We start from the raw sequence: 21942 nt of genomic DNA, 5'->3' as shown, positions 1-21942 counted from the left end.
GACAGCGGTAGTGTGTTTACATATACAGTTCAATTCAAACGATGTAAATACAAAACACAAATATATTGCATTCACGTGACAGTGTCACACAGGACTCCAGAGTCAATTTTCACGACTCTTTCATAAAGACTTCAATCATGCCCCATGCCCCAAACTTGGTAACACAAGAATCCTACCTCTCACTTTAAACTGCTTATTAGTTTTAGGATGGGTAATGGGATGGTTTTAATAATAAAATATATTTGTGTTTTGTATTTAAATCATTTGAATTAGGCACTAATAGTATTCACTGTTATTGTTTTATTGAAAGAAAAATGAATAATTAATGCTTTAGACATATAAACGTCTTGCCTGTATGTGTTGATTTAAATTGTTTACTGAACTGACGAAGGCCAGTAGCCATCACGCGTCTGCATGAATTTGCTTCATTATTTTTTCATAATGATGTTATAATAATAGATATATAAGCTTAACAGCAGATTCCTGGTGAGTGCTTGGCTTTTTATGACATTCTGTATATTTACTTGACGCCTATAGCACACCGTCAATACAAGAACATTGCTCTATTAGCATGCTTCTATTTTTTCAATCTTCCTGGCAACGCATGAAGCTCTCCTCATGATATTCAGAGTGCATGCAGATGCCGCCATAGTTAACCCAGACCAATACATTAAGCGCAGTACAGAAACCAGAGTCAGTGGATACAGTTGGAAATTAAGTAGAGATAGACTCAGGACAGAGGGAAGGAGACACTTCTTCACACAAAGGTCGGTGAGGGGATGGAAGGGGTTACCTGGTCATGTTACTGAAGGAGACACTTCTTCATACAGAGAGTGGGGAGGTGATGTTATGGGTTACTTAGTTATTTTGCTGAAGGAGACACTTCTTCATACAGTGAGGAGGCGATGGAATGGGTTACCTAGTAACGTTGTTGAAGGAGACAGTTCTTCTTACAGAGAGATGGAGAGGCGATGGAATGGGTTACTTAGTTATTTTGCTGAAGAAGATACTTCTTCATACAGAGAGTGGGGAGGCAATGGAATGGGTTACTTAGTTATTTTGTTGAAGGAGAAACTTCTTCATACAGAGAGTGGGGAGGGGATGGAAAGGATTACCTAGTCATGTTAATGAAGGAGACACTTCTTCATACAGAGAGTGGGGAGGCGATGGAATGGGTTACTAAGTTATTTTGCTGAAGGAGACATTTCTTCATACAGAGAGTGAGGCAGCAATGGAATGGGTTACCTAGTCATGTTGCTGAAGGAGACACGTCTTCATACAGAGTGGGAAGGGGATGGAATGGGTTACATGATCATTTTGTTGAGGCAGAATCACTTGAATCCTTTAACATGACAAAGCTCTAAGATCAATCAGCCACTAGGAACCAGATGAGCTTAGATGGCCAAATGGCCTCCTATTCTTATTTCCTTGTGACCTTGCCTTGATTGTGTTATTTCTTGCAGCTTCCCCCAAGTCTGTGAGCTGGCTTCTGGGGAAAGATGGGGACGTGCATGTCTGTGTCATTGGAGATGCTACGAGGACCGAGCCGTACGACCTCATCTGCTCGCAGATAGATGACAAGAAAGAGATGAGCAACGACAATGCAAGGTAAAGTGCTTTATTGAATATAGACTGGAAATGTTTCCATCAATTGCCGTATTTCCCGACAACATGCCCCACATGTCATCCAGTTCCTATCCAGTTTTAAATAACTTTAGCATAACTGAGGCAGAAGTGTTAAAGGGACTAGGAGCTCTTAAAATAAACAAATCCCCTGGGCCGGATGAGATCCTCCCAGCAGTACTCAAAGAAATGAAAGAAGTAATTTACAAACCGCTAACCAAGATCATGCAGCAGTCTCTTGACACAGGGGTGGTACCGACAGACTGGAAAATTGCAAACGTAATACTGATCCACAAAAAGGGAAACAAAACTGAACCAGGTAACTACAGACCAGAAAGCCTGACTTCTATTATATGCAAACTTATGGAAACTATAATAAGATCCAAAATGGAAAATTACCTATATGGTAACAGGGTCCTGGGAGACAGTCAACATGGTTTTAGGAAAGGGAGATCGTGTCTAACTAACTTGCTTGATTTTTTTGAGGATGCAACATCGATAATGGATAATTGCAAAGCATATGACATGGTTTATTTCGATTTCCAGAAAGCTTTTGACAAAGTCCCGCACAAAAGATTAATTCTCAAACTGAACGCAGTTGGGATTCAAGGAAACACATGTACATGGATTAGGGAGTGGTTAACATGTAGAAAAGAGAAAGTACTGATTAGAGGAAAAACCTCAGAATGGAGTGTGGTAGCCAGCGGTGTACCACAGGGATCAATATTAGGTCCTCTGCTATTCCTAATCTACATTAATGATTTAGATTCTGGTATAGTAAGCAAACTTGTTAAATTTGCAGACGACACAAAAGTAGGAGGAGTGGCAAACACTGTTGCAGCAGCAAAGGTCATTCAAAATGATCTAGACAAGATTCAGAACTGGGCAGACACATGGCAAATGACATTTAATAGAGAAAAGTGTAAGGTACTGCACGCAGGAAATAAAAATGTACATTATAAATATCATATGGGAGATACTGAAATTGGAGAAGGAATCTACGAAAAAGACCTAGGAGTTTTTGTTGACTCAGAAATGTCTTCATCTAGACAATGTGGGGATGCTATAAAAAAGGCTAACAAGATGCTCGGACACATTGTGAAAAGTGTTGAATTTAAATCAAGGGAAGTAATGTTTAAACTGTACAATGCACTAGTAAGACCTAATCTTGAATATTGTGTGCAGTTCTGGTCACCTCGCTATAAAAAAGATATTGCTGCTCTAGAAAGAGTGCAAAGAAGAGCGACCAGAATTATTCCGGGCTTAAAAGGCATGTCATATGCAGACAGGCTAAAAGAATTGAATCTGTTCAGTCTTGAACAAAGAAGACTACGTGGCGACCTAATTCAAGCATTCAAAATTCTAAAAGGTATTGACAGTGTCGACCCAAGGGACTTTTTCAGCCTGAAAAAAGAAACAAGGACCAGGGGTCACAAATGGAGTTTAGAAAAAGGGGCATTCAGAACAGAAAATAGGAGACACTTTTTTACACAGAGAATTGTGAGGGTCTGGAATCAACTCCCCAGTAATGTTGTTGAAGCTGACACCCTGGGATCCTTCAAGAAGCTGCTTGATGAGATTTTGGGATCAATAAGCTACTAACAACCAAACGAGCAAGATGGGCCGAATGGCCTCCTCTCGTTTGTAAACTTTCTTATGTTCTTATATTCTTACGTGTAGCCTACAGTTCTGCAAGGTTAAAGAGTTCTACTTTCTTCCCAGTCATACACCTCCAACACCTACCACCAATATTACATCAACAGCCCTGGGTGATTGGTTTGGTGAAGTTTGGAAACTTCATCCCTCACGACTTGTGGGACGTGTTGCTCAGTAAAATATGTAACCATGCGGATGATGATTACCTACTCAGGAATACCAAGAGGTTAAGTGAACAATCAATGGGTAAAATGGGAAACAAATACCCTACCCCAATTTTATTTATCTGTCTGTCCCAATGTGTGTATGAAGGTAGTGAATTTATCTAATACTGTGCATGGGTCTGTTTCAATTATCTTAATGGTATCAGGTAAGTACTTTGTTCTAAAAGCCATAAACACTTTAACACAAACCTTTTTTGCACTGTATTTATATTAAGTGAATATTAAGATACCTTATCATAGAGTTAGATGGTGGTGGTTTTTAGATTGGGCATTGAATAAAGCCAATTATAGCATGTAAACTACAACGCATGTCTTGTGCATTTAATCTATAGATCATGTCCTGTGCATGTAAACTATAGATCATGTCCTGTGCATTTAAACTATAGATCATGCCCTGTGCATGTAAACTTCTCAAGACCTGCGATCTCTTCTTGTTCCAGAGCTCCTGTTCCAGAAACCTTTCAAAAAACAGAGTGCCAAATCAACACTACTCAGGAAGATGGAATACAGCTTAATTTTCAGGTTAGATGACATGGTTATTAATTACTTGTTCTTGCTGGTAACAGGGACTGGATATATAATCTGTCTTGTGTCCCAGTGTCTCTAGCTGAAGAAAATGTTCAACTGCTATGTTTGGGGATAATGGGCTTGTGACATGGTAGCATCACACCCCAGGCTGGCTACCTGCAGGAGACAAAGAGACAGAAAGCTGCAGTTAAACACATATGCAGTTTCAGCACAGGGCTACTTTTAGAAAGTTCAGATTTTTTTAAATTTTAGTTTTGATAGTGGATCTAGGAATATGTTCTATTTAATATTTGATAAGGTTATCTAATATTAGTTTAATAAAAAAAACTTTCTCTTTGAAAGTTTTTTTTTTTGTTGTGAACTGTAATGATTCCTCTCATTTATAACCTCCACCTATAGCAAGTAATAGCACGAACATGCCTGTTTGTCTCTCACATACAGTCGTGTGCACATTTATTAGAACACCCCATTACTTCTGTTGTGTTGATTTGTTGTGCATATGACATCAAACCACTGTCACTGAAAATCTTGGAAAATTGTCAAAATAGGCAAAGTAGTGATTGTCTAATTTAAATTGATGACTTTAATAGACAACACATGCAATGTATTTAATAGAGTAAGAAAAACGGAACACATACCCACAAATAATAAAACGCAGGAGACTTTTTAGAAGTTGATAAGATGCCTAATTAAAGCACAAAGTGGTCTAACATGTTCATCTGACTGTCTACTGTTTCTATATCACTGAAAATGCGAGCCTGGAAGGGCTGATTTGGTCTTTGAGTCTTTCTTGGTCTCCTGGAGAATGAAAGTGTCCCCACCATTTCAAGAGCGTCTTCCATGTTATTAACCATCCAGTTGCTTCCCCTGTTGCCCAACATGCTTTCAGCCAGTAACACTGCTGAGGTGAAATGACTTAGGAAGTACCAGGCAAAGGAACGAGACCTTTTTTAATGTGTAGGCCAGATAATATCATGCTTTAAAATAACAAATACATGATTACTAGAACCACGTTATCATATATTATACAGGTTTAAAACAGTTGTCGAAAAATGAGAATGTGTCGAATTACAGCAAAATGTAACCCCAAAGTCCAAAGGAATGTAGTGAGTCAGGCATGAGTTTGGTGCAGACTGGAGTGGACAGATCAAGGCAGTCACAGTGTTCACCATGTGGTGTCACAAGGCAGACATGATCAGTGTGTAGGGGTCCCTATGTTTCTTAATGGGGACCTGTATCAGGATGGCCAGGAGTCAAGCAGGCAAAAGCAGTCCCACAAACACCATATATTGCAAATGTTAGTGCTTTCATTCTTGTTAAACCACAAAGAATACAAATATTAATAAAATACCGCAAGCTTTTAGATTGGGAATGTACAGCTTGCTCTGGTAACGGTATCCTAATTACTGCTGGATCAGCTTCAGCCTACCCTACCTGGCTAGGTAGACAGCTTATCTTGAAAGGCTAAGAAACCTACACTGACTCTAGGTGAAATATAAAAAAGTTTGCTAAACACTCCCATGCAATACTCTAAATTAATGAACATCAATGAGAAAATAATAAAGACGGCCGGGAAGCAACAATTACTTCTTGCAACCTGTATTGCATTGTAAAGATCAGGGACCATATACAGCAGTACAGCACAGATGAGACATGGTGTTGCTCTTTATTATGCAATAAAAATTATTTTAAAAATTTTTATTTTTATGTGCCCCTTGAGAGTCAAATGGTTGCATTTTCTAATAACATTTACAGTAAAAATGCATATTGAAAATTACGCATAATAATAATAATAATAATAATAATAATAATAATAATAATAATAATAATAATAATAATAAAATAATAATAATAATAAATGTATTGTGGATCCATTATACTTACAAATCCTGAAGAGGCTCCAATTCATCTTCAAATGCTGCTTCACAGACACCGAATCAGTGCTCTCCAACCCAGAAAGTCATTTTCGCCGTCACTTGCACTATTATCCATCTCCTCCAAAACTTCAAAAAGACTGAATTGACTTCTTTTGGGATGCTTTGGAACACTGCTCAACATTTCGTTTGATTTTATAAATTTTACAAATTAAAAAATGATCAGAAAACGGTAAGAAACCTTGATCCTATGTGCGTAACACTGCGCTCTCGTTTGCAAATAAGTGTCTTGTTTACATATGCACATCGATTACTCTTCAATGGATTAGGCTACAAACAAAGTCAAGGTATAAATGGACAGCTTGTGACCTCCCCTATAACGTGATCACTGAGATTTCTCCATCAACAGATACATGTATGGCCAGAGCAGCAAAACGCACAGCTAGTCGATCTGAGTTCTTTTTAATCCGTGAGGTACTAGTCACATTGCGAAGAGAATATCTCAGCTGTGAAATGGTGAATTAGAAAAATTCCTTCGCTGTTTGACGGTAGGAAAACAACGTTTCTGATATTGAGTCAGCTTTTTTTTGCTGTTTTGCTTTTGTAATAATATTACAGATGATTTTTGAAATATGTGTAATTGCACTACCATGTCCCGCCCACGGGACACAGGGGGCATAAGAGGTTAAATGAGAGCATCATCGAGCCCACTGGTTCTGACATGTACCCAGAGATTGAAACTGTCCCTGATGGAGCAGAGCTTGTCTTAGAAGATAGCAGTGCCAGCTCGTCCAAAGAGCTTGAAAGTTCTGACGGAGAGACTGACTTGGAGGAAGAGGACGCCCAACACCCTATTGAAGACCCTGTGGTGGACACAGAGCCTAACGAGGGAGATCTCTATATTGTCGGAGGGTGGGGATCCAATAATTGAACATCGTGCTAAGAAAGAAGTGAAGCCTGTCATCCGTTTAACCTATGATGAGCCAGGAAACCCTTCTGATGCGCCTTTGACCTTAATACACCAGGGAATGGTCATTCAAATCAGTAGCAGCTATCCTGAAGTGCAATGTCAGAGTCAGTGCGCTACATTATGGTGCAATCCATTAGCAAAGTGTCACAATTGTAGTTGTAAAGACAACCGTCTAGCAAAAAGTTAAGTCTGATGGGGACATCCAATCATTTTAGAAGGGGGAGGATGTAGCCTTGCTGCAAATTTGCGCTATTCCTTTAAATAAAAATGTTGTATTTCTTGTAACATAGTTAGAATGCACCAGAATCACATTTATTAGCTTGCTACACCTAAACACAATTCTATTGGACAGGTGTCCCCCCTGAACCAATTAGCCAACAGGTAGTGGAATTTGGGGGTGGGACTTAGCATTTTGTTTGGGTTTGTGCGAGAGAGAGAAAGAAGGTTCGACAGTCACTATTTTATGGTATAGTCTTCTTGTTTATTATTAATGTACTTTTCTGTTGGCATCTGGAACTGTTGCTGAGACCCAGATAGCACTCGGGGTGACCAGGAGAAAGCTCCGAGTACCTCTGGCCACGTTGGAAAAGAAGATTTTTCAGCTGTCGTTGTGTTTATTGTGTCCTTCTACAAACTTATCTGGAAGCAAGAAACGGAACTGTGTTGCTGGTCGTGAGTACTGCTTGCATTCAAAACACAGTTTTTTTTTTTTAAAGTATAATTTTATTGCTTATTTGACATAAATAAGTGAAGGGGCATTTTGTTTTGTTTTTTTATTGCCACTACGTACCCGAGCGACGGTTCAGGCCTGCAACGTGATATTTCTGTTATTAGTGCACGTGGTCATTACACGTGAGTACACGTGTGTGTGTGGGCCCACTGTAGTGCAGTAGTTTAATTATTTTGTATAGCAACGCATATTATTTGAGTAAATATATTATTTGTAATATTGGTTATATGTTATTTATTTTAATACATAGCCTTCTTTCTATTGATTGTGTGTTTATGTTATTACTGATAATAATTCCTATTAAGGGGTACATGTGTATTTAGATGTCCCTTAAATAGGTGAAGGCACCACATTAAAAAACAGTACACATATATCTCTAACAGACTAATTATAATTTAAATAAGTATTGGGAACCCAGGCCTAGTCACTTCCCGTGAGTTAGGTATTGAGTACTCCAGGCACTAACAGGAGTGGGAGGGGCGTTACACATGCCAGGAGTTAAATAATATTAAAGCATATATCAGAATCGCATGAGCTAAACAAATGGGAGTAGGTCTTTCTCTGACCTTTCTAGACAATGTCCAGTAGTGTCCATTGGAAAACCAGAATACTGGTTTTGAATTCTGTTCCAGCAGAGTTACAGATCTTGCCTGGTCGTCTATAGGGAGCGTTCTGGTGTTAGGGTGGAAAATCAGCCCGACTGTGCCAGGTAGCCGGGCTGGGTTTCGCCTTGAGAGTTCATATTTTAGCTTGCCAGTATTGCCTTTTAAGGTTTAGCTGGTGAAAAGAGGCATTGGCTTGACAAAGCATGATGATCTTCGGTCCTTCTGACATATAAAGTAAGTGGGTTGCATCGGTTTGGTGACAATTTGGCATTTTAAATTGGGTAACAAAACAGGAGTAAAATTCTTTTATACAGAAAAAATGCTGCCAGTCACGTTCATATTGTTACAAGCCTCCTGTTCTGAAATATCCTTTCTGCAGCACTGTACCTTGAAGTGGCTGCATTTCTAACACATTTTAGTGCAGCTGCACACAGGAGGAAGAGTGTTCCCTGTCAGAGACGCTGGGGACTGCACTAGAATTTCATCCATCTGTGATTGGCCCTCACACCGTCATAGTCAATTTAATTCCTAGCTCAAGTTTTTCAGCCATCTGCTCAAGGGGAACAGCTACCAGCATTACTCCCACTTGTGTTCCACTCAGTGGACAGCTTTAATTTCTGTCCTGTGAAAGAAAGAAAAAAACAACTGCTAGAAAGGCTTTTAATAGTCAGTCATGAATTTAGGTTTAAAGCTGCACATTAATGACACTTCCCTGTGCAAAACAGAATGAAGGATAACTGTTCTGAATTCCGAAAACGAGGGCACTTGTTGGGGCATATGGGCCTTGTCATGTTTCAGTTGTTTGATTATTTCATTGACATGACTTGTGGGCAGCTGACCTACAAACTGATTTTTGTTTTTCTGTTCATTCTATCTGCATGTGGCTGTAGGCGTGTATGTACAAGCTCTTAAATTTTAGCTAACAAAACCATTCCAATAAATATTACCCCTTTTACACTTCCATTAGCTTTATAGGTCTCCAATGTGAAGTGTCATCTACCACACTGTAGAGCCTGCATCGACCGGCTCTATTGCTTATATATATACATACGCACACATACATTATATATATATATATATATATATATATATATATATATATATATATATATATATACACACACACACACACACACATCTTTTTTTTATATATATTTTTATATATATATATATATATATATATATATATATATATATATATACATGTGTGTGTGTGTGTGTATATATATATATATATATATATATATATATATATATATATATATATGTGTGTGTGTGTGTGTATCGTATGCAAAATCTTTCCAGTGCTACAGAAGGGTTGTCTAGTCTGTTTATCAAAATTATTATTTTTTTCTTTTTATTAAGTCTACTCCTCTTTTAAACTTGATACAACTGTACCACAGTTCTGAAGACATTGTCATGTAAAAATCTGAACAGAATTTAACATGTTTTAACTCTGTTCCGAAACAGAGCGACTAAACTGTTTAAATACTCAAATCCAGTCTGCAGAAGCATGGACGAAACTGCTCAATAACTCAAATCTGTGCAACACAACCCTGCTACTTGAATATACCAGCAAACCACAGGGAATAAGATTTTGCATGCATTGTATTGTAATACATTATTATCACATGTTTGGAATTGCCAATGTCATGTTTATAAATGAATGCTGATGAAGGTGTGATCTATATGGCTATAATAAGGAATACAGTGCTCAGTTAGGATGTGTCCACAGTGGCTTTAGGCAGTTTCCAGTCTCGACTGGTTGTAGGTGACCTTCTTTAGACAGCCATTAATCTAGCTAACAGTGGTCGGTCAGTGTGCAGGGCTGTTTCCATTGGGGCAATATCATTTAGGCTCAAAATAAATCACAACTTGACCTTACCCCTTACTTTTAATGATGTATTTTCAAAGTAAAAGACAATTGATAGCACTGTTGTTTTTACATTCAGGTAGCGTGTTAATCAATGTAATTTTTGGTGCATTGTGACAATGGGTTTGGCTACAGTAAGACAGTGCCAGCGAGTGGAATGAAGCCTCTCTGCAATCCTGATTGGAACAGCCCCCACCCCCTATTCTGTGTCTCTGTCAAGCAGGGGCTGCCAAGTGAGTCAGATCTTGTGCTTTTGTGATTGATGTCCACTGCTTGCTGGAACCACCACAATTACTACACTTGTGACCGAAGCTGGATTCTAAACCAGGTGTCCTGAGGTGCTATGCCAGTGAAAAATCTGTCAAAGTGGCGGTACTTTTGAAGATCCTTTCTTTGGTACATAAACAACTGGAAAAAATTAACCAAAAGAAATTACTTGTCATTAAAGGCATAATATCACTAATGGACTCTGCATTGGCTTGCTCTAATTTGTATTTTAATCTAGAGAGTAGCCCGGTAAGTATTAAAACATACATAGAAATAATGCAGAAATAATCTCATGATGGAGCAGCACAGACATGCACAGGAATCCTTGTTATTACAAACTCTCTTTATAAGGAACGTCACTCCCAATGTGAACATAGACTGAATGCCAACATCTAACTGAAATACATACTTGGCTGCTTTCAGTGGGACTCTGTATCACACTGACATCATGCAGCTTGATTCACAGGCTTGCAGAGATCCTGAATTTAAGAAACAAAAAGTACTCTGTCGAAACCGACGGTTTCATTTGTTATTCTGTTGTTGCTGCCTGAAGCTGTTGCTCGACAGTGTATTTTGAGAAAGTAAGGCGTGTTTACAGCACACAGGTTTTATAGAAGACTAGATACATTCTGTGATTCTGGAAGTAACAGATAGACGTAATAGTCTTTCTATACAATGAACTGTCAAAGTAAAAAAAAAACTACAAAACTTCCTATTCATAAGTCCTTCACATATAGTGCTTTGCTCCATGATTAGAGCTTCTGTTTTTAGGGTTTTATTTTTTTATGTATTTTTCAATGCTTATTTTTAGCTATTTTTGAGTTTTATGTAAATCTTTTTTTTTCAGGGCTTTCGTTTCTGATATACTGTATGAAGTTTGTGTTTTTGGTTACTTTGTTTTTTATTCTCTCAAAATATGTATAGTAGTAACTCAACAGTATTCGCACATTTAAGTTGTATCTTCTTTCCTTTGCTGTCTTTCACAAAGAAATCCCTCTGGTCACGGGCACATTCTTTTGGGGTTTTTATGTGCAGGCCTTTTTGTACATTTCTTCAGAATTCTGTTTTAAATCCTCTATTTTAACTGTAATACAGTTTTAAATCCTGCTAACAAGCCTCCATCCTGATTGTAATCTTGTTTTAAATCTCGCAAGTGGAGTCTCATAAGAACATAAAGTTTACAAACGAGAGGAGGCCATTCGGCCCATCTTGCTCGTTTGGTTGTTAGTGGCTTATTGATCCCAGAATCTCATCAAGCAGCTTCTTGAAGGATCCCAGGTTATCAGCTTCAACAACATTACTTGGGAGTTGATTCCAGACCCTCGCAATTCTCTGTGTAAAAAAGTGCCTCCTATTTTCTGTTCTGAATGCCCCTTTGTCTAATCTCAATTTGTGACCCCTGGTCCTTGTTTCTGTTTTCAGGCTGAAAAAGTCCCTTGGGTCGACACTGTCAATACCTTTTAGAATTTTTGAATGCTTGAATTCGCCACGTAGTCTTCTTTGTTCAAGACTGAACAGATTAAATTATTTTAGCCTGTCTGCATATGACATGCGTTTTAAGCCTGGAATAATTCTGGTCGCTCTTCTTTGCACTCTTTCTAGAGGAGCAATATCTTTTTTATAGCGAGGTGACCAGAACTGCACACAGTATTCAAGATGAGGTCTTACTAGTGCATTGTACAGTTTTAACATTACTTCCCTTGATTTAAATTCAACACTTTTCACAATGTATCCGAGCATCTTGTTAGCCTTTTTTATAGCATCCCCACATTGACTAGATGAAGACATTTCTGAGTCAACAGAAACTCCTAGGTCTTTTTCATAGATTCCTTCTCCAATTTCAATATCTCCCATATGATATTTATAATGTACATTTTTATTTCCTGCGTGCAGTACCTTACACTTTTCTCTATGAAATGTCATTTGCCATGTGTCTGCCCAGTTCTGAATCTTGTCTAGATCATTTTGAATGACCTTTGCTGCTGCAACAGTGTTTGCCACTCCTCCTACTTTTGTGTCGTCTGCAAATTTAACAAGTTTGCTTACTATACCAGAATCTAAATCATTAATGTAGATAGGAATAGCAGAGGACCTAATACTGATCCCTGTGGTACACCACTGGTTACCACACTCTATTCTGAGGTTTTTCCTCTTATCAGTACTTTCTGTTTTCTACATGTTAACCACTCCCTAATCCATGTACATGTGTTTCCTTGAATTCCAGCTGCGTTCAGTTTGAGAATTAATCTTTTGTGTGGGACTTTGTCAAGTCTCCAATAGAAATGTAGGAATGTGCTGTCACGCAGTAGTTGGGGAGGGTTTAAAGTATTCAGAATGAATCAATCATAGAAACAAGTCAGGAAGGCAGGACATTCCCCAGCAGCACTGAGAAATGTATTTATTATTGTTTTTGTAGTAGGTTTTATTTTTTAATGGGAAAAGGGTAACGTCAATGTGACTTGATTAACCATTTCCACAGTTTTTCCGGTGTTTTCCAGTGTTTATTGGCTACCCACCGATATCATTTTTTTTTTTTGTATCGGGGGTGTTTTATCGGTTAGAACCGAAAATCAGAAGCCCTAGACATAATGCAGTTCCATGACTAACTGTCTATTGAAACGATAACTGCTCTTATTGTGTCTCTGCACTCAAGTATATTAAAATAGTGCTGCTGGGAATTAATTGTGGTGCGCAGAGAGGCTCAAGACAGAGGGTGATTAACAAGAGTTAAATAAAATTATCTAAAAATAAATGATCATGTTGTGATTAATGGACAGTCCTGATTTGTACATGATATCATATTGCAATTGTTTACTCTCTTTTTAAATCAGAATGGGATTATAGTTAATAATTGGTCATTTATACTTCATTACCACCTTGCCGCGTTATATTTTCTGACTTACCTCTGCTCTATAGGAAATATCCCTTCCATATTGTAATATTAGTTTAGAACATAAAAACAAAGTTTAAAAATGAGAGGAGGCCATTCGGCCCATCTTGCTCGTTTGATTGTTAGCAGAATTGATCCCAAAATCTCATCAAGCAGCTTCTTGAAGGATCCCAGGGTGTCAGCTTCAACAACATTACTGGGGAGTTGGTTCCAGACCCTCACAATTCTCTGTGTAAAAAAGAGAATTTTCCTATTTTCTGTTTTGAGTGCCCCTTTGTCTAATCTCCATTTGTGACCCCTGGTCCTTGTTTCTTTTTCCAGGTCGAAAAGCCCCTTGGGTCAACATTGTAAATACCTTTTATAATTTTGAATGCTTGAATCAAATCGCTGCATAGTCTTCTTTGTAGAAGACTGAGTAGATTCAATTCTGTATATGACATGCCTTTTAAACCCGGAATAATTCTGCTCGCTCTTCTTTGCACTCCGTCTAGAGCAGCAATATCCTTTTTTTAGCGAGGTAATCGGAACTGAACACAATATTCAAGATGAGGTCTTACTAGTGCATTGTACAGTTTTAACATTACTTCCCTTGATTTAAATTCAACACTTTTCACAATATATCCGAGCAGCTTGTTGGCCATTTTTATAGCTTCCCCACATTGTCTAGATGAAGACATTTCTGAGTCAACAAAAACTCCTAGGTCTTTTTCATAGATTCCTTCTCCAATTTCAGTATCTCCCATATGATATTTATAATGCACATTTATGTTGCCTGCATGCAGTACCTTATTAGTGCAGTCAGGCTTATTGGTATGTACTTACCTGGTTCAGTTTTGTTTCCCTTTTTGCGGATCGGAATTATGTTTGCAATTCTCCAGTCTGTCAGTACAACCCCTGTGTCAAGAGACTGCTGCATGACCTTGGTTAGCGGTTTGTAAATAACTTCTTTCATTTCTTTGAGTACTATTCAGAGGACCTCATCCAGCCCAGGGGATTTGTTTATTTTAAGAGCTCCTAGTCCCTTTAACACTTCTGCCTCGGTTAAATGCTAAAGTTATTTAAAACTGGATAGGAACAGGTTGACATGTGGGGCATGTTGTCCATATTCTCCTTTTAAAAACTTTCTGTGTACTTTGCTTTTGGTCCCCTTTAAATGCTCTGTAAAGTGCCTTTTTTTGCAGAATATATTTTTTTAATTGATCTATTAAACCTTTTTTGCAATTTTTCTTTTAGATTTAGATTTGACAACTTTTGGGATGTAATTGTTTTGCGCTTCCAGTACAACATTTTTTTTTTAAAAACAGCCATCTTTTTCTGTGGGTGTTTTCTCTATTTTACTCCAATCTACTTCTGATAGTCTCTGTTTCATACCTTCATAGTTTGCCTTTCTAAAATTGTAAACCTTAGCTTTAGTCATTACTTTTGGTTTTTAAAAACCACTTCAAATGAGACCATGTTGTGGTCTTTGAGTTTGCCATTGGTTCTCTGATCTCTGTTTTAGTTATTCTGTTTTCATTATTTGAAAAGACTAAATCAAGGCATGCCTTTCCTCTAGTCAGTGCCTTGACAAATTGCAGTCGTTTGCTGACACCCTGGGATCCTTCAAGAAGATGCTTGATGAGATTCTGGGATCAATAAGCTACTAACAACCAAACGAGCAAGATGGGCCGATTGGCCTCCTCTCGGTTGTAACCTTTCTTATGTTCTTATGTCATTTCCACCATTTCAATTTCGTCTATCGTGCTCCCCAACAGGTTTTCCAATTTTCTCCCTTAATCAGAAGTGCTGATAATTATGAAATTGCAACTAGAGGAGTTGAGTTTACAGACGCTCCCTTAATGCTGATGCTGGCAATTCTGAACATGTGACAACTTCAGTGCATGTTTTTTTGACAGGAGAGATGGCTCACCGAAGAAAGTATGTTTGTAACTGTTACCATTCTAATATTACAAAAGCTACCAAGAGTTAAAGTAAATATTTTTTTCCCCATAAAAAATCACAGCAATATCTAAACGGAACATATTTAAACATTTATAATATTCAATCAAGTTAAAGGAACTCTGAGATCGATTTTCTAATTACATTTCATTAATAGCTATGTGGCAGGGTTTTCATGAGTTCCTGCTACTAATGCTACTAATGAATCTATGTGCTGCTTTCTTATTTTTGTTGTTGCTTTTATTGTTTGTAGACAGCAGAAAAGGAAAATGACACTGCAGATACAATTACAGAACTAAAGGATTCAGGGCTGTACTATCGATCACATCTCCAGCACAAGGAACCCCAGTCTCTGGCTCTCAGACTATTGGATAGAGACCATCAGGAAGAAAAAGGTAAGTAACCCCAGTTTAAAAGGTTGACAACAAACATGGGGGTGCTTTTTGAAGGATAATTATAAAATAGCAACTAGAGAGTGCTTAATGGAAAATTATACAAGAACGGGACACTGCTCTTCCTGTTTTTTTACAGTGGTCAGCCATTGTGTTATCACTCAATAACGGAACAGCAAATAAAGCACGGCTAAGAGATGACACAAATTAATGACACCTATTCTAAATCCACTGGTTACTGATACACTGAATGCAATGGTTATTAGGGTATCTCCCTCACCTTTCCAGCTGAGTACCAATCTATGGCAATTAGCTTATACATTGAGTGTTTTAACACTAGAACTGCCGCGGTTGTACTCATACCTAAAACTGTCGCCGGATGTCATTATTAAAATATTAAAATGACATACTATCATTTACAATGCAAAAGTTTTATTCAGGCACCTCGTAGCAAACATCTAAATGAACAATTTAACATGAAATAGGTTATTTTCTAACTTGCCACATATAAATAAAGCACTATTTCAAAAAATGAAAAACTATAATAAAATAAACATTTCAAAAGAAACAAGTGCTTGTAAACACTACATACAAAACTTTAAAAACAAAAGTAGTTTTTAATTTTAAATGAAAGTAACATATGTTTTCTCTTGCTTGTGTTTCTCGGTGCAGCACAGTATCCAGTTTGAGCTGCAGCAGCCTGCTGCTTTTGCAGTTTTCTGATTGATGTTTCTACCGAATGCTGTGGCTAGCTTCAAGATGAAATCTTTCTTACTGATATATTCCCCTTTGCTTTCCTTGTACAAAACAAAATAATTGATGGCTGCCAGGTCCAATAGAGATAACAACAGGCTATAGAATATTGTAGGTTATATTCAAAATAAAAACATGTATTGTTAAAGGCAGTCAAAATGACTGCTTTGGCAGTTCTAGGTGGGCGGGATTATAACTTCCTTATTTCCCTACTTTGAAACACGGTCACCTTATTTAATACATGTATTTAGGAAAGTCATAAACGGACAACTGCATAACTTTCAGACATGCAGAATTTAATTTGAAATCCTCAAACTGTCAAAATGACTGTTCTAGTGCTAAAAGCCCATACATTTTTTAATATTTATTTACTAATTATCTTGGGGATTATTGTGATGGGGTTGTGCTTGTTTACAGTAGAGTAGTCTCTATCTAAGAGAACACCCCTTGGGAAGCAAGCGAAGTGTTCTTATAACCAAAGTGTTCTCTAAGACATAGTATGAATCAATAAATATATACATATGTATCACTTATCTTGATGTATGTGCATCGACATATTAAATGAACTGAATAAGTAAAAGCAAAACAATAGGCAAGTGTATGTTAATAGATTATTGTAATAATAAAGTAACAGTAACAAATTAATGTTAATAAAACTAAAACAAAACAACATGGTCAAAAACCTTAAATCGCTATTGTAACAGAAGTACAATGAACCTTGGTTGTAAATCTCCCTCCCAACCTGTTAGGGTGCTAAGCGAGGACAGAGTTTTTTTATGGATGGGCTGGCTTGTCAGTTTTTTCGCCGGGTTGGGAGGTCGGTTAGTCTGGAAAAAGGCTGCATTCTTTTACCAAGGAGTCATGCGTAACAGCATATAAGGGGGGCGGAGAATCGTAATCTGTTCCTTCGCATTTGGTTTGTAGAGAGTAAAATCCAGAAGGACAGTAAAAGTGTATTGTTGCCAGAAATCGTGAGTGTTGTTTTTTGTTTGTTTGTAATTGTCTTGTCTTGTACCTTACCAAACAGTTAACACAGTTCCAGAGCTGTTGCCAGGGGCCGGTACTAAACCAAACAACACTGCACCTTTGTCACAAATAAAACTGTATTTGCACCACTAGCACTAATTAAACCTGTAACGGACTTGGGTATGTTTTGTGTGGCTGTATAATAATAACAGGATTATTATTTGCGGAGCAACACAGGGATTATAAATTAAGTAATACACACTGCTGTATTACTTACCTCCATTATTATTTACTATTGGTTTTGGCGTCAGGCCCTGGACTTAAATAAACCTTTTCATCTAGATTACAATTGTCTGTCTTTTCCTTAATAACCTGCACCTGCACACTATCAACTACTTTGCCACAGCTATGTACTATGAAATTATCTTGCTGATGTGTTTTGGGCTATCACAATGGCAGAAGCAAAAATAATGGGCGTAACTTAGGGTTAACGTAACATTAATAACTGTCAAACTAAATTAACACAGCACTCCTACACACGTTACAAAATGCAACTGCAATATACAAGGCATGCACGTTATTTAACAGAATGGTAAAGCAACTCACCAGAATGGGAAACACCAAACTGCTCGGCGACTTGCGTCTGATTCAGGTTTTTTCAAGAGCTTGAACAATTTCCAACTTTGTGTTGCAAGAAAAACAGCAGTGCATTTTGCTGTTTGTTTACATGTTATTTTGTAGCGATGAGGTGCACTAGTGGAAATCACAATACAAAATAAGTCAGTGATCTGATGGTGGTTCTGGAAAGATTTAATTAACCAGTCAGAGTCCCTCAAGACACTATCACTATTACAAGTCACTTTTATAGAAAACAGTACTGTATCCATTGTCAACAAATCGTTACCAGTGCCAGAATTGTTCTTTTAAGCAAAGTTCCTATTGCTTTAGCCAGAGCATTTACAGTGGGGAAAAATCTGTTACACCACAAGGGTGTTCCATTAGGCAAAGTATTCCCTTAGGAGGTGTTCCTATACACGGGAACTACTGTACATATTAAAGTATGATTGGCTAAGATAAGCTAACTATGATGAGAACAATCTAAAAGATGTACCACTTATTATTTGAGTGTGTTTGGGGAGTTTTGGTATTTATTGTGATGTAGATTTTTTTATTTAGTTTTTTTAATGAAAATACAATTATTTGCATGGTAGAGGATATGCATAAACTGAAGGACTTAACCAAATTACCCAGTATCAGCTAAAACATGTTTTAAGTATATTTCAAGAAATTATATTATTTTGGAAAAGCTATTAGGAAATCCCCTTTTCAAAGTGAAAGTAATATACATCTGAAAATAGTTGGAACGTTCCATCTGCCTGACCTCCTCACTCATGCAACACAGAAAAGCAGTTAGTTCCACTGCGTCAGAGACTGTGTCACACTGGTCCCTCCTCCTTTCCCCCTGGATCAGCTCTCTATCTCTAGATTTGAGATTGACAGTCCTCACTGCCCTGTTGGAGGAGCTGATCAATGTATGTTTTACATACATATTTACACTCTGAAGCAATAGCAAAAGTACTCAATTGTTCGTAGTCGGGGTGGAAAAAAAAATGACCATAATCGTTATGAATACTCGTTTGTACTCGGACACATGCCTAATTAATATTACTGTCTACTGAACCGGTTTTAAAAGTCCCAGCTCTTGAGAAAAACAAATGAATTTCGAGAGTTAACACTGCACTAAGGGTTTGTCAACTTAAACATATTATGTGGCAAGAATCCAGAGAATTTGGTGATAGATTTCCCTCTTAAAGGTGTAAACTAAGACTTTAAAAAACATGCTGCTACCTTTCATAAGCATATTTTGCTCAGGTAACACAGGAAGTGAACTTAGTGTTGTGACACAACAAAACACCTGGGAAACAAAAAGAACAACTGCAATCCAGTAAGGACCTTTTGAGAAAGTTACTAAGTGTTGGTCATTACTAGGGGTGTGCCAAGTAACGGGTATGAGCATGAATAATACACAAGAACAAATTCAGACTCAACTCAGTTTTACGGGCACTCCTGGTTTCAGTCTGATTATCTGTACTGGTTTTTCAGCTCATATGCACAAGTAACCCTAATGGCTCCTGTGTTAAGATGGGAGCTTTTTGGCCACTAAAAATGTTATTTGTAAGAAGCTGTTATCGGTACATTTGTTATAACCTGCCATCAACACGTAAAATTGGCTCTTTTTTATTATCTTAATAACAGAACACAATCTCCCATCAGAATTTAAACAGCTCATCATTGAACAAACCATTTTGAACTACTGAACAGATTGTAATTGTACTTTGTTTCACTACTGTGTATTCTGTAGTTGTGTATGTGCCACCTGCTATCTGTTGTACTTGCTTTAAAAACTACAAAGTCTCAAGAATGCCAGTTTTAATGCATAACTCTGCCTCCCTCAATCAGTTTCTCTGGGATCGAGTCTTGCTGTCCATTCCAGCATCTGACAGGGCAACATACCCTCAGGCACCTTTGAGCAAGTCTCTCCTGTTTGCTGTGCAATACTGGGATCTGTACAGAGTGTATTTGAAACACTGTTTCTCCTGTTTGCTGTGCAATAGTGGGATCTGTACAGTGTATTTTAAACACTGTTTCTCCTGTTTGCTGTGCAATACTGGGATCTCTACAATGTATCTGAAACACTGAGGTGCATTGGCACCCATTTTATGCTGGTAAGGGGCTATAGGTCGGTTTGATGGTGAATGTACTGTAGTAGCTGAGCTCATCCCATGAAGACTGTGAATGTGAGCTCAAGCAGCAGCTTGTTAATAGTTCTATGAAGCTGGAGAGCACTGCTCACTATTACTCTCAGGCGTCATATGATGTCAACTTGTCCTGATTAAAAGCAGGATGTGATTGCTGGGGATCCAAAGCAAGGCCTAAGTGTACATCAGCTTTAGAGTATCTGAAATGAGGCTGTACGTGCTCACTGATTCTCTGTCAGTTACTGAATAGGTTGAAAGGGTTTCTTAATCTTTTCAGTGCTCAGGAAAAGAGCCCTCTGCATTTTGGATCAAGACACCTCGACATTCCTTATGCTGCTAAAAGTAGAAGTTGTAGCAGCATGGAATCAACAATACAGATGTGGGCTCTGAAAAAAACAACTGCAATAGAATGAAACACTGCCTCTGTCTGGCCCCATTCTGGAATTGCAATATTATGAAATGTCACCAAGTTACAGAATTAAGAGGCAGGATAATAATGGATCTGGTTGCAAGATCGAAGACATTTTTTAGGAGGCCGTAAAAAATAATGACAGTAAGAAATTATTTTTATTATTACATTATTTATTATATACTTATTTGTAAGTGATTTGACACAGTTGTTCTGAAACTGAAGATGTAGCACATGTGGGTGATGTGTGGAGAGTGAGGAGAGGTTTAAAGTAGTGATTTGGTCCAGGTGGTTGATGTGTGCAGAGGTTTAGAGGAATGATTTGATCCAGGTGGGTGATTTGTGGAGCATGAGGAAAGGTTTAGAGGAATGATTTGGGCCAGGTGGATGATGTGAGGAGAGGTTTAGAGGAGTGATTTGGTCTAGGTGGATGATGTGTGGTGAGTGAGGAGATGTTTAGAGGAATTATTTGGTTCAGGTGGATGATGTGAGGAGAGGTTTAGAGGAGTGATTTGGTTCAGGTGGATGATGTGTGGAGAGTGATGAGGTTTAGGGTTAATGAGTGGGCCCATATTGTCATTAAGCGTTGTTTTTGTCTGAAAGGACAAATTAGAAATAATTCATACTACTCACAAACCCTTAAATTGAATGTCAGTGCTGTTTATTTCTGATTTGGTGACTTTACTGGGTGCTTTTGTGCTGTCTGAAAATATAAAATGAGTATCTTGTTAAAATCATTCATATTTGATCTGTAGTCATTTGTCTTTAACTTTTTCATCTGGTTGACATTGTAATAACACTTCACTAAAGTCTGACTCTTTGAAGGTGTGTCCATTAATCCACAAACTGTGCAGATTACAAATGATTGTTTAGTTAAAGGTTTATTCTGTTTTAATTAATACCAGCCAATTTAAAGCATGCTAAAGGGAATGCCTTAGGTCAGTGTTTGCCTAAGGCAGCGTTTTCACCCAAATGAACACAGTAATAATGAACTCATGACCCCAAATTATTCATTATTTTAACTGAAATACTTAACCAATCAAAAAGCCACATTTAGTTTATTTGTAAATACACTACACTATATAAGCATTCAGACTTTGATAGTTTTACGGTTTGCTAAAAGGTTTGCTTTTATCAGATTAATTATTAGTAAAAAATTGTATTAAACTAACATATTGTAACAACAAGACTGGTGATAAAACAATACATTGTTTACATAATTACTGCAAATGATTTGTACATGAATTATAATTATTTTGAATATAAGCACAAGATGTTGTATAGTGAAACTAAATCCTAACAGTGTGCACTGAATGTCATCTTTTTTAGATTGTTTGGCAACCCATCAGAAACCTTGTCACGACCCATGTTTGGGTTGCGACCATCACTTTGGGAAACGTTGCCTTAGGTTATCTGAGTATGTGCACACTAGTGCAGCTCAAAGTCAAACAGCCGCGTGTGTTTTTCTGATAACAAACAAGCTGA

At 37.7% G+C, this 21942-nt stretch overlaps 1 protein-coding gene across 3 annotated transcripts in view; it reads left to right on the top strand.

Moving 5' to 3' along the window:
- LOC121324107 (SH2 domain-containing protein 4A-like) overlaps positions 1 to 21942 on the top strand; it is a 59939-nt gene that overhangs the window by 16653 nt on the left and 21344 nt on the right. For 2 of the 3 annotated variants that reach the window (XM_041265578.1, XM_041265579.1), the window contains exons 3-5: positions 1464 to 1608; positions 3944 to 4025; positions 15432 to 15573. In XM_041265578.1, coding sequence (XP_041121512.1) covers positions 1464 to 1608; positions 3944 to 4025; positions 15432 to 15573 — 369 coding nt within the window. Of the gene's footprint in view, positions 1 to 1463; positions 1609 to 3943; positions 4026 to 15431; positions 15574 to 16242; positions 16431 to 21942 lie in introns of those variants that run through there. The other variant, XM_041265580.1, reaches the window with a different exon arrangement.

Source organism: Polyodon spathula, chromosome 12 (assembly GCF_017654505.1).
Source record: "Polyodon spathula isolate WHYD16114869_AA chromosome 12, ASM1765450v1, whole genome shotgun sequence".
NCBI lineage: Eukaryota > Metazoa > Chordata > Actinopteri > Acipenseriformes > Polyodontidae > Polyodon > Polyodon spathula.
Note: the sequence above shows the minus strand (reverse complement) of the source record. Positions and strands in the feature narration are given on the sequence as shown.